The following is a 12,679-nucleotide window of genomic DNA, read 5'->3' on the forward strand; positions in this document are numbered from 1 at the left end:
TGTATTGAATGGACAATCCCATTCGCTTTTTCGAACAGGAATGAATGACATCCAAAGATTTGTGGGACAGTGGCATTTTCCACGTAACCGTGAAGCAATACAGTAATGCAAGCCACACAAATAGCCTCACTGTGAAGCTCAAAGCTGGTAAACAATCCTGCAACTCACCTTTCCTTTGTTTTTGGCATTGGTTTGTCCCACTAGGGAAGCATGATAGATAAGGCCAAATTTAGGTGTGTCCCTTTTAGTCTTCAGTGCTCTGAAGAGTGCCTTCTCAGCACCCAGTAACTGAACTGTTGAAGCTGGATGTTTCGCCAGATTCAAGAGGGAACCTAGAAGGAGGTGACACAGCAATAGTAATTTGTTGGAAGAGTAGCTAGCAAAGCAGGAGGCTAGATTCCTACACTATTCAAAAGTAGGAAGCTCAGAGCCATCTATTTCTATGAGAGCTGCTTCACATTCATTTCCTGAAGGACAGGTAAGCCATTTCAGTCTTTCACGCTTCTACTAACTGTCTTGGTTTGATTTCAGCCACAGGAAAGAAGGCTGACTCAATAAAACATATTCTGCTGGAGTAATGCCTACCCCTGACAAAGTCTGGCAGCAAGAATGTGTCATCACAGAACTGGCAGAATAGATAACTGAAATAAGGCTGCTACCTTGAGCCAGTCTGACTATAAAAGCTTAATGCCAGTTTGTCACCATTTTACCTCAGAAGTGACTAGACTATCAGCAGGAGGCTCAGTAATTGTCTCAGAAGAGGTAGTGACTTAAGGTGCCCTCATATTCCAAAAAGGAATTCAGGCCAACTGAGAACTTCATCATCACAGACTACTACCAAGCTCATGACAAATCTTGAGAATACCAGCAAGTGCTACCTTCCCCCCTTTTACCACAAGATGTTCATCAGGGCCTTGCATAATGCTTTTAGCTGACCAGCTCCTCAGAGAAAACCTCTGATGAGCTCACCTAAGCTTTACTTACATTGATCAGTGTAACCCACCTGCATGAGCAATAAGTCTTGCTCCAACCAGTTCACCCACCATGACAGTGAGATTAGGAGCAATGGCCATCATTCTGTTCTTCAGGTAGTCATACAGCTGTGTCCGATACTCAGAGATTTCAATCACCTGACACAGACAGAGTTTGGTTACTGGAATCAGTATTAGCTGACTAACACGTATTAAGACCTAAATATATTGAAATGAGGAAGTGCTGAGAATTCCAGTGGAGACTAGCAAAATGCAAAATGCAGAAAGCCAAGAGACAGAGTTATAGGAAGCTTTGTATAAGGTATATTCCCAGAGCAGAGCTCCATCCACAAAGTGTACTGGATCTGTATTGCTTATTTCCTTATGCAACTTATTTTCTCAGCAAAGCTCCTGATAAAGCAGCTGACAACATGCCAAAGACAGCGAAGCAGAACAAAAATACTTAGTAAGGACATTTTCTTTAGGACAAAACCGTGGAATATTCAGTTTTCACATAAATCTTTGGCACCATTCTCTTGAAATGGGATAAATGCTCTTTACTTGTTCCATACAAATACACACAATTAGAATGCACACAAAAAAGCAGCCCAGTCTAGACCAAGAACAGGAACTCCTAACTCTGCCACTCCCTGGTAGAGTTACAAAGGGATCCAACCGGCACCACTAAAGTAAGAGAGGGTTCACATACAATCCAGATGAAAGGAGCATAGGGCTCCTAATTCTTTTGGGGATACAGCGCCCCACTTTTAACCCAGGGTTTATCAATTAGCTTGAAAGGTGACATTAAAAAGAGGCTACACAGTACCATTATCTCGAAGACTTAAAAGCACAATGATGCCAAAATTTCCCCCCAAAGTAAGACTGCCACTTTTGGAAGACTTTGTACAGACATCAACAGTCTGAGATGGCTCAGATGAGGTAGTGACTGTGCACCCTCATGTATGTACATCAGCAAAGCAACAATATAAGGATCATCACTGCCATCACAAGTGTATTAGCAACACCCTGGGAAAAACCTCTCCTTGGTAGAAGAGGCTAAATCAGAGTTCCTATTGCCATTCATCAGTGTGTACGGACCTGATCACAGAGATGGATGATGTTGTTTATATCTTCTTCTGATACTTCCGTCCCCATGGAAATCTCGGCAGCAGCCTTCACATCCTCTTCAATCTCCTCTGGTAGGATGTCAGAAACATCAGAGGAGGCAAAATTGCTTCTGTCTCCTGTGGGGGACAGATGAAAGCATGTTTGTGCTGGGGGCAAGATGAACTAGTAAAAAAAAGCACAGAAACAGACAATGATAAAAGGCCAAAATAACAACAGTGAGTCAAGCCTGACATATTTTGTGAGTTTGGAATAGGATGATGGCAATGTTCTGACTTTATGTTTATACTAGCCGTGAATATTAAATTTGAAACTAGAAGAAAAGCCCTTATTCTGTAGCACTGCATACTTCATCTTTTCAGTAGCTGCTTGCTGCAAAATTTTCAGTCACAAGGTTACAGAGGAAGAATTCCAGGAAGCGAGCAGTCATTTACCACTAACCAAACCTATGTAATTCTTCCTACAATTGGGAAAAAAAATCTCCCTTAATACCATAAGTCTCTCTGTGGACTGCAAACTTCATTACTTAAATAAAATCGTCAATACAAAGTCCATGCCTAAGAGGTGAGACAAGTGTCCAAAATATCATAGTGGTCATTACTGCAGCTCCTTTGAATAATTACAGCAGTTGTTGTCTCCAAGAACACCCACAAACAGGCAGCGATTCTCTTTACCTCAGTTTTTGGCAGCTAACTTCCAAACTGGTCTGCTGACTAATTGTGATTCTAAGAAGATACTCTGGTGGTCCATGAAGAACTGATTGGTGATATGGTATTAGCTTTCCTCTTAAGCTTCAAAATGGTAAATTGCATCAACATACAGATGCAAGCATACACTGTTTTTCTACTGGTCTTATTTACACTGCTGCTGAAGGCAGGATTGTATACAGGGTCATGACTAGCTGGGCGAGTTGCTGCTCTACAAACCAGTGCCACTAATGCATTGCATACCAACATGCAGCATACTCCAGGCTCACGCCTCCTTATTACTCACCAACTTTCCGCACGCATTTACAATACGTTAGGTTATCTGTGATGATTTTGCCCAGTTCAGGGAAGTGCCAGCCATACCATTCCCTACAGCGCATGATGTAGTTATTCAGTTCTTTGTCCAAGTCATCAAGAAGTGCTAAGAGAAAGAAGAAGGCACTGTTTTTTTCTGAAAAGGTAATCTAAAAATGGAAGACTCTCAAATCAACAAGTTTAAATAGTGTAAAGCGAGATGAACTGAAGTATTTTACCCCATAAAGACTACAACAAAACATAAGATGCAGTACATTAGAAATCATTACTTCTCAGAGAACTGCATAATCCTAGGCTCAATATTACAGAAATATTAGAATTCCCATGAGTGTGGCCTGAAAGTTTCATCATTGGGGCCATCTTGGATAGACTCCTTTAACAGCTGCAAAGCATATTCCCCTGGAAGGGGAGCAGCAGCCAGTTATTCTTCCTCTCAGTCAGCCAAAGTGCTACATACAAGATTGATGTAAAACTTAGCCATCTAATAAACTTTAAGGAAGAATGTTTTAATGGTGAGAAGCTGATCTTATATGCAATACTTGATTTAAAAGATTGTATTAAGCCTTTTAGTTGTCTTTATAACATAAATACATCCAACAGAAGTCCAACAGGCTCACCATTTACCAGATATGACCAATAACTGGATTTACAACCTAAGAGTGTAACACCCACAGCATATATTGCTACAGAGCCCTGAGGCTAAAATATTTCCCACTAATGCAATACCAACATTCCCATCTGTTGTCTCAGTGGTAGTGACGAAGGAACTGAATTAAATCATTAATTTCAGCTTAACTATGTTTCATCATTGACAACAGTCTGGGAATTAATATTCCAAACAGGGTTCTTCACCACTGCTTCACAGCAAGCATGCCAATTACGATGTGGATGTCTTCAAGGAAAAACGAGGAAAGGGCTTTCCTAGCTGCGTTTACAACTTCAGTCTGTTTTCCATTAAGAAAGCAAGGAGATAGAATGCAGCATTACACACTGCAGTGGGTTTTACATGCCTAACGTAAGTCTACTTCTACACTGCCCTCTATGCAAGATACCACCAAAATGAAAGGTCAGAAAATCCTGCCCTGTGGAGCCTATTCTCCCAACACTACTCAGAAGGGAGGCATGTTGGGAAGTGAAATCCTCAGAGAACTGAACTAACACTGCCTGTATCTCAGCTGATCTCTATGCTACAAAAAAAGTGGACACCAGTTTATCGTATCACCCTAAAAATATTTCTGCTTGTGGAAAACCCTATTAAGAAAACACACCTTATGCCTAGCTGAACACCGATACACTATTTACTGAAACACACTAGGAGGAAACCGACAGCAATACTTTTCTGTAAACAATGTAAAGAAGTCAGCTATCCTAAGCTGAACCATCAATAATTTAAGCTCTAAATATACTTACAAATTGCCTGGATAATCATGGTATCTACTTTGTCTGGGCTGAATTTCAACTTGTATCGGGAAAGGCTGAGGAGACAGAAATACAATTTCATCAGCATCCTGACATCCTGTTGCAGGGTATGTCCCACCTGTTCTTATTTTACATTAATATAGCTTGTCCGTACATTCATTCATACCAACTCAGTTTTATGTCACTGACTGCTCTCAGCTGTGACCAGAAGCCACACCGACACAAGTTTCACAACAGCTCCGACACATGTACATGCACATCCTGTGACCAGGGTGAAAGGGAAAGTTAAGTCTATCTGTACCACATACAGCAGACTGAACATGAGTGCTGTAGCAGGCCATCGGTTTCTCTCTGCATGGTTCCCCACAAAAAGTATTTGTCAACAGCACTTCCAGTTGTGCAGCGGCTGGAGGCAATCCACAACCTGTACCTACCCAGCAGCAAATATCAGCAACGCTCATGTGAAGCAACAGAAGACACTTCCTGGAACAGATTCTCACTGTCTGAGAAAGCCCATTATCATCTGGATTTAATGTACATTTAAAATTTCTCATTAAAACGCTACAGTAAAAGACACTTGATATCAATGAGGACTTGCATCTTCAAAGTCCTTTTTCAATATTAATGCCCATTTTCTAAGCAAACATCATCTATTTTTATGGAATTAGCTGCAGCAAAGCAGCTCTCTAACTTGCCAATGGCTCACAAACAGTACAAGCTCATGTCAGAATATGGATTAAAAGGTACTCATGAATGAATGCTTGACCCCATGCTGATCCAACAACTTTGTATCTAACCACTGCTCCACTGAACCTAAAAGGCAGCGATAACAAGGTGGGAAGACAGGTCTGCCTTTAACATTTACATTATGTATTATAAGGGTATTTATTCTGGCATAAATCAGTCATCACCTTGTCTCTCAGTGGCAATGAAGTTTTAAGAGACCCATTTGACTGCTACAGACACATTTCAAACCAAATCCTCAAGTACATAACATGCAAAGGAAACCCATCAACTTCAACTTTGGGGAAAGATGAAGCCTCTCCCTAAAGGGTGGGTGTAAGCTGGAAAGCCCTCCCTTTATTAAACAAGATTTCAGATACAAATGTGTCTTGACTTACAGAGTATGAGACCATGTCACACGCTCAGAGACACCTCGAACACCACAGCATAGCCAAGGACACAGGAGCGGGGCAGAGATGGGATGAAATAGAGCTGTTCTAGGAACTCACCTGTGCGCCAGACCCAGACACATAGCTGCCATCTCTCGAGAAGGAAGGCCTGTAATAAGCCCTTCAATCTGTGAGCGAATTCCTCTCATCAGCTCTGTAACCATCGGGCTGTGTATACAACTCAAATTCAACTTGTCCTGCAGGATGGAAATCAATGATCCAAAATCAGGCACAACAGTGACATTCCTCTAAAGTTCTTCTTCCAGTAGCCTTATCTCATTATACCTGGTTTTCCCACTGCAATCCTGTGGTCACACAACAGTGTCAGTCATCTTCGATGCTCAAGGTAGTAACACCCCCAGTTCCCCACACAGTAAGAATTCCAGTTTGAAGAGAAGATTTATAAATAATCCTCTGTCTGCCACGTAGACACTGGAACTGAAGGTTCAAGATTTTGCAGTTTACTAGAAACAGCTTGGCCACAGAGAGAAAATTCAGAGCTGGAGAGCTGGGGGCTTTGGGTCTTTTTCAGAGAACAAGACTGAATAATTAATTCAGTGTCCTTGGTATTATTCACTTTAACACCAAATCCTCCTCATTTTGCAGCCTACACCATTTTCCTAAGACAGCATGAGGAGGTGGTCAGAATAAAAATCACTAGAACAGGGAGCAATCAGACATGAGATGGGAACCTAGTATTTGACGCCTCGGAGACATTGGAGAAAGCAGTCCACCTCTACTGTACTTGTCCTTCCTCTGGTAGGCAAGGACTGAAGGATATGCACAACTGCTTGTAGACTAAGGCAGGCAGAATGATGCGTAATCCCAACAAGACAGTAAGTCATCACCCCATTACTTCTGCATCTGTTACTGAAGAACAAGCATGTCTGCCTGGCTGGTTTTTTGTTTGGTTCCTCTTCCTCTTTTTCTGGATGGGAATATTGGGGAAATAAATTTTTTAATCTGCTGGGTTTCTAAAAAATATTTGAGAAATCAAGCAAACCTGAACACCTCAGTGCACTTTTACCGTATCATTCAGTTGTGCACTCAAGACATAATCTTCCCAGTATCATACAGTACACATTTAAACATAAGGATTAGACATCTTCCACACTACAAACATAGCATAATCGATTGCTAATAATTGCAAAATCTCTCGAACCAGACTGTAAGATTTCAGTAGCATGAAACAAAAGGAAGAATGGCAAAATCAGTTATCACCTTTATGACACCTCCAAGTTTGGCATCTGCCACGGCCAACTGTTCATGGGCATCTTTTGCCACTATCTTCTTGAGAATTTTCTTCAAGTTCTTGCTGAGCTTGCCTTCTACAAGAGCTGTGGATGCTGTATAAAACAAAAGACCAAAGATGCAGTTTCTTTCCCTTCCTAAAACCTGTAAAAATAGTACTCCTAACTTGGTATTTTTATTTTTACTGCCCACAGTAGCTCTAGTCTGAGCTGCAGTACTACTTCGCCATGCAGTGGCTAAAATTGAAATAGAAGAAAATTATATACTTGCTCCTTTGGAGGCCTAAAATCAAAACCCCTTCTCCCAGTTACCTCTCCTTTCTCCATGTGGTTTCAGTTCTGTTTCTGTCAATTTTGTTTAAGGATCTCTACAAACAGTATGCCATAGGCTTTACAGGTATGTTTAACGTTTGCGAAGGCAAGGTTATATGGGAACAGTCTGTATATCATTTAATTAACCAACCATTTTCCCAGTCCCTTAGTCAGCAGTGATGATGTACTAAATTGAGTAATGGCTTATTTGCATCCTCTGATGATGATAATATACTATCTAAAGCCAAACAAAGAGTGATGCCAAACACACTGACCAGGCAGTCAGACATGGACCTTTTTAATATAGCATGTAGACTGAAGAATTTTAAAAGGACATTCTTCATTCTCAAGTATTAATAGATCTGTAAAAGCTTTACGATCCCACACGATATATTTTAAGCAGGCATTATACAACTCTCTGCAGGTCAGCTCTGTGCTCCACTGAACTTCTGTGATTGATGCAACATCTTCACGACAGCAAACAGAGCAGAAGCCAGTGGTTTTGGATTTCCAGAACCTTAATGAAATGTAAGGGTAAAATTTAAGTGCTGTGCTGAGTTTCCTCTCAACTCTTCTACAGCAGAGATAAGTGTCCACCTTTCAAGCTGGCCAATAGCTCCTAACCCATTTAAAACAGCCACATACATAGTCTTCCTTCAAAATAAACATGACATAGGTAGTCTGAATAATCTCTGCCATTTCACAGATAAATAAACCTGAAGCAAAGTAGTAGAATTTTTTTTTGTGGGGGTGGGTGTTGTTTTGTTTTGTGAGGGTTTGTTTTTGTGGTTTTTTTTTTTAAGTCAGCCTAACTATACATGATCTGAATCCAAATCTATGCAAAAACAACATTAAAAAATGCCAGGGAAATGAATATACAGCAGCTTCAATCTCAGTTGTTTCACTTGCATCTCATGTATGACTGTAGTGCCTCCATTTTTGTTTTCTTCACTTCCTTTATGAGCTAACCCTACCACACCAGAATACAAAGATCTGTTCTTTAGTCATAAATGTGATGTGGAACATCCATCTACTGATGTCATACAGCACATTCAGCAGTAATAGTCACACCATTTCTGAATGATTAGTTAGAACTTTTATCATTTCTGTTCCAACTAGTCCACAGCACAAAGCATTTAAATGTTGAATTAGTAAGAATTATTGAATATAAGGCTTTCCATTTTGTTTAAATGCCTGAATTTCTTTTAGGTGGAATATAGGCTATTTTTAGGCTAAAAAACCCAGGCATAATATGCATCCATAAAACAAGAGCAGTTGTAATAATATATGTAGGCTGATATCAGTCTGTTGTCTCAGTGGTAGTGACGAAATGTTGACTCAAATCAGTTATATTCAGCTTCAACAAGAATCCATCATTGACAACAGGCTACGTATATCAGTCAAAACCTTCTACATGGTGCTCATTAGTGAGCTGCTTGGGAAATAAGCACAGTAGGAAAAAAACCAATAGACCATTACATTTCTACTGCACTATAGACTGGATTGATGACCTCATAAAACAATAAAAACAGTTCACTCTGAAAAATTTGTAATTTAAAAACTAAGCAAAGAAATAGAGCAGGGACAGAGGAAAGTAATGCATGAACCAGTCCATGACAGACTTTAAAAATATTTTTTAAGAATGGTGTTAACTCACCAGCAAGTGCCTCTGTTGTGTCCTGAAATTTTTCGAAGTGTTTCAGCTTTACTCTACAGAAGAATACAAGTTTGTAAACAAATGTACATAAACCAGATGCTAGAACCATTTTACTTTTTTTTTGTTTTTGCCTCTGCTATTATAGTTCCCCTCTTCTCCCTAAAACTGCAAGAGAGCAGAGATCAATATCCAGATCCTCAGAAAGGAACAGCACTAAACCTGCTGATTCAGCTTGAGCTTGATGTGACTTTTCAGCTGGATCCCACAAACTTTATTTAAAAAGAATTAAAAAAGGGATTTTTGATTTAGTATTTCTAGGACCAACATAATCAGAAAACCTAAGCCTCCTTTTTGTTTTGCAGTTCATATTTAAAGACAGACATCATCCATTTAACTTTCAACACTGCACCCTGATTAACTAGGTGTCACTGCTGATTGACTGATGATAGCATCTTCCCACTCATCTTCAAAAGGGAACCTTCTGCCTCTGTGGAATGCGTAGCCTGCACAGCTCAGATTTAACATGCTTTTCAACCAAATGCATATTCAAAGACTTTAAAACTGAACTGATTCATTACCCTTGAATCCTCAAGTCCTCCCTCATAATTAGATGTTAGAATACAAGTTCTGAGCTGAGCTTAAAACAAACAAACAAAAATTCTTCCATGCCCTAACTGCTGACCAGAGCCAAAAATCATACGGACAGCGTTTAACCACACTGTGTCAGATCCTTAGGCCCAGCTTCCCTCTCTCTCTCACATACTCTGGTGTTGATATCTACAGTTACAGTTAACAAGTTATCTTAATCCAGTAAATTCCTTGTGAGGGACAGGCATTTGACTAATCCAGTTCTGATTAACCACTGGTCTTTGTGAGTCAAGTATCTGCAGAGGAAGCAAAGTCACAGATAAAGCTGAACGCTTGAGTTAAGCATTCGCAGAGCCCAACAGAAGCTCCAGGCTTATACTGATGGCTTTTCAGAAAGGCAGGAGAGATAGGAATTACTCTGATCAGAGTAGAAATCCATCAAAAGCCACATCCTGTCTAGCAAGTGGTCAAGATAATGTTTCTAAGACAAGATTAACAACACTACAAATAGGCAGATGTGGGAATATTCCAGCCTCTCCTCTAAATACTGTTACAGAGCAGGATAAATCGAAATTGCAAGGCATAGCTTGTTCACAGGTATCCGTTATAACCAAAGCTGGTTAGAAATCTTCCAGTAAAAACATCCTAGTCAGACTTGGAAGGAATCCACCATTGTCCCCAGCTTTAGGGCAATTTGCTAGGAAGGCCAGCTTGGTCAGTGGACACTGCCATCCCTGAGCTCCACAGTGGTAATAATGTTCACTGTTATCTTGGGCAATAACACTAACTCTCAATGCATGGTGATTCACATGTTATTAGTTTCAGCTGGATTAATTTTTTTTTTTTTTAAGAATTTCCTGTGAGCACAAAAACCAGCCGTCTCAGCCGGTTCCAGGATTACAAGCTTGGATGTTCTTGTCAAAGCATCCAGATCTCCTTAAAATATTGTTCAATTTTTTGTTTCAGTGACACATGGTAATGACTTCTGCAGCTTAATTACACTGCAAGGAAAAAAAGGTATTTCATTCACTTTGATATTCCATTTTATGTTTCTCTGAGTAGCTAACTTAACTTTATCATTGTTCACAGCTTTTAGGTTTTACAATACTGAAAAATAAAAATCAATAGTTCTTTCTGAACCATAGATGTGCATAACTACAGGCAGTCACGTCCTTCCAAAAGCCAGGCTGGTACCCCCACATAAAGCTGCTTACATTTTGTTTGCTTTTTCAGGAGTTTCAAATTCTTTCCATAAACTGTCAACTTCTTGGAGCTTTTTCTCATTCAGAACCTGTAATAGAAAACAAACAAACAAAACAAAAAAAACACACAAATATCCTTAAAGCACTTTTGAACAACCTTCAACCCTGCATTCAGCCAAGAAGACCTGAAGCAGATTTACAGTGTATCCAACCACTGGAAGTTAATACCAATCGAGTCAAGCAAACTCAATTTCGGTGATCTCCGGTTTCATCATTCTCTCTCAGCAGCTTTATCCTACTAATAGACACACAATACTACAGTGGTTTTACTTTCAACTGAATTGCAGAAGTTGCTCAATAATGGCTGGGTCCTTCTGAAGCTGCACATTAAAGCAAACCCCTCTCCTTGTTTATCAAAACAGGGCTTGCTCCACCTCCTCTACAGGACTCATTCACAACCCCAGTGACCCAAAACCAAACCTGCCACTACTTTGGGAAAATACAAACATGTCTGGGATGCCCAACAGGAAGGAGTGATCCCACAAGTTATTTTCATTAATCTGAGCTAGCCCAAGGAAGAAAGAGAACATCTCTATAAAGATGACTTTTCACCACAGCTTGGTAATCAACTGAGCCAAGAATTACCTAAGAGGCAGCAATGGCTTAATCCCACTTCTGTACAAAGGGGATTCTCCCTCAGTTTTTAAACAGTGTAAGATTAACAATTACACCCCTAGAGCCTACACACATTTCACGGAACAGTGTACTGCAAATTCCTAGAAATGTGCTCAGGGGAACAGTACAGTCAAGATCTTTACAACAGTATGTTCTTTACACCTCACTCCAAAAACCTTGTGGTTTTGTCCCCACAACATGAATTCAAGACAACTGCAATTTGACTCGGTGCAGTGCAGAAATCCTTCTTGGGATTGCAAGATTTTGCTCCCTTGTAGAGTTTTAAACCTCATTCAAGGAGTTGTCTTTTGTAAACTCAATTAGTAACTGAGCAAAGAAACATAGTAGCTCATTTCCCACAGGACTCTGAGGCACAGGAAAACCTCGGGGCAACTCTTCCTTTCCTCAGCCTGCTGATTCTTTCCTCCAATTCATCTTTTCTACCCTGAGGCCTACAAAATGTTCGGCCTCTATAAATAGACATGGGTACATAGAGAAAAATAAATACATAGAAACTGCTAAATCAAGGCTGTTAGTATATAGAAGTTACATGCCTTCTAATATACACAAAAGTGGATATTTTGTGTCCTGCAAGATAGTAAGACTCAAAGTATGACCCCTTTGCCCGTACTATTTATACCATTTGTTTCTCTCATAGGAGCAACACCTACAAGGGAATACCGAGAGCTACTCAGCTTGCAGAGGACAACAGCTCTTGCTCACCAAGGCATAAAGGCAGAGCACAGTTATGCTGGCAATGGACATCTGTGGGCACTTCTGAAAAGGGAAGCAGGTGACCATAACGGTCTCCCAAAATTCAGAAGCACAAGTTCTGTCCAACCCCCAGATAACTAAAAAAAAAAAAAAACCACAAAACCAAACCAAAACCAAACAACCCTCCCAACCCCCCTTCCCCCAAACTAGCAGTGACAATCTTTAGAGACTGCTTTAAAAAAAGTGAAACTCTGCAGAGAATATTTTGACACCATTTAGAATGAACATACAAGTGTAACAACGACACAAGTTCGCAGCTGAACAGCTACCGCGTCGAGGAAAGCTATTTGATTGAGAGCCTTGCCCTGCAGATGTGCAGTGGCTGGGGCTCGCTGTATCTGGGCTTGGCAGCTGCAAACAAAATCAGTATGGGAAACCAAAGCTTGTCTCAGAATATCCATTTTAATAAAACAGGACTGCTGCTCAGTTCCAGCAGACAGCCTTCACCTCGCTCGCAATGCAGCCCAGGCACCATTTGCAGCCCGCTGCCTCTCGGCCGGCGCAGGCGTTTC

General features: G+C 40.5%; 1 protein-coding gene across 1 annotated transcript in view; it reads right to left on the bottom strand.

Moving 5' to 3' along the window:
• The window catches only part of NOP58 (NOP58 ribonucleoprotein), a 21,799-nt gene extending 10,990 nt beyond the window's left edge, over positions 1–10,809 (bottom strand). Inside the window, exons 1-9 of the mRNA XM_010286178.1 lie at positions 10,731–10,809; positions 8,929–8,981; positions 6,931–7,055; positions 5,770–5,906; positions 4,529–4,593; positions 3,090–3,224; positions 2,070–2,215; positions 1,004–1,130; positions 169–332 (exon numbers count right to left, since the gene is read on the bottom strand). Coding sequence (XP_010284480.1) covers positions 169–332; positions 1,004–1,130; positions 2,070–2,215; positions 3,090–3,224; positions 4,529–4,593; positions 5,770–5,873 — 741 coding nt within the window. The 5' untranslated portion in view covers positions 5,874–5,906; positions 6,931–7,055; positions 8,929–8,981; positions 10,731–10,809. The remainder of the gene's footprint in view (positions 1–168; positions 333–1,003; positions 1,131–2,069; positions 2,216–3,089; positions 3,225–4,528; positions 4,594–5,769; positions 5,907–6,930; positions 7,056–8,928; positions 8,982–10,730) is intronic.
• Between the last annotated feature and the right edge of the window lie 1,870 nt (positions 10,810–12,679).

This window comes from Phaethon lepturus, unplaced genomic scaffold, assembly GCF_000687285.1.
Source record: "Phaethon lepturus isolate BGI_N335 unplaced genomic scaffold, ASM68728v1 scaffold50624, whole genome shotgun sequence".
NCBI lineage: Eukaryota > Metazoa > Chordata > Aves > Phaethontiformes > Phaethontidae > Phaethon > Phaethon lepturus.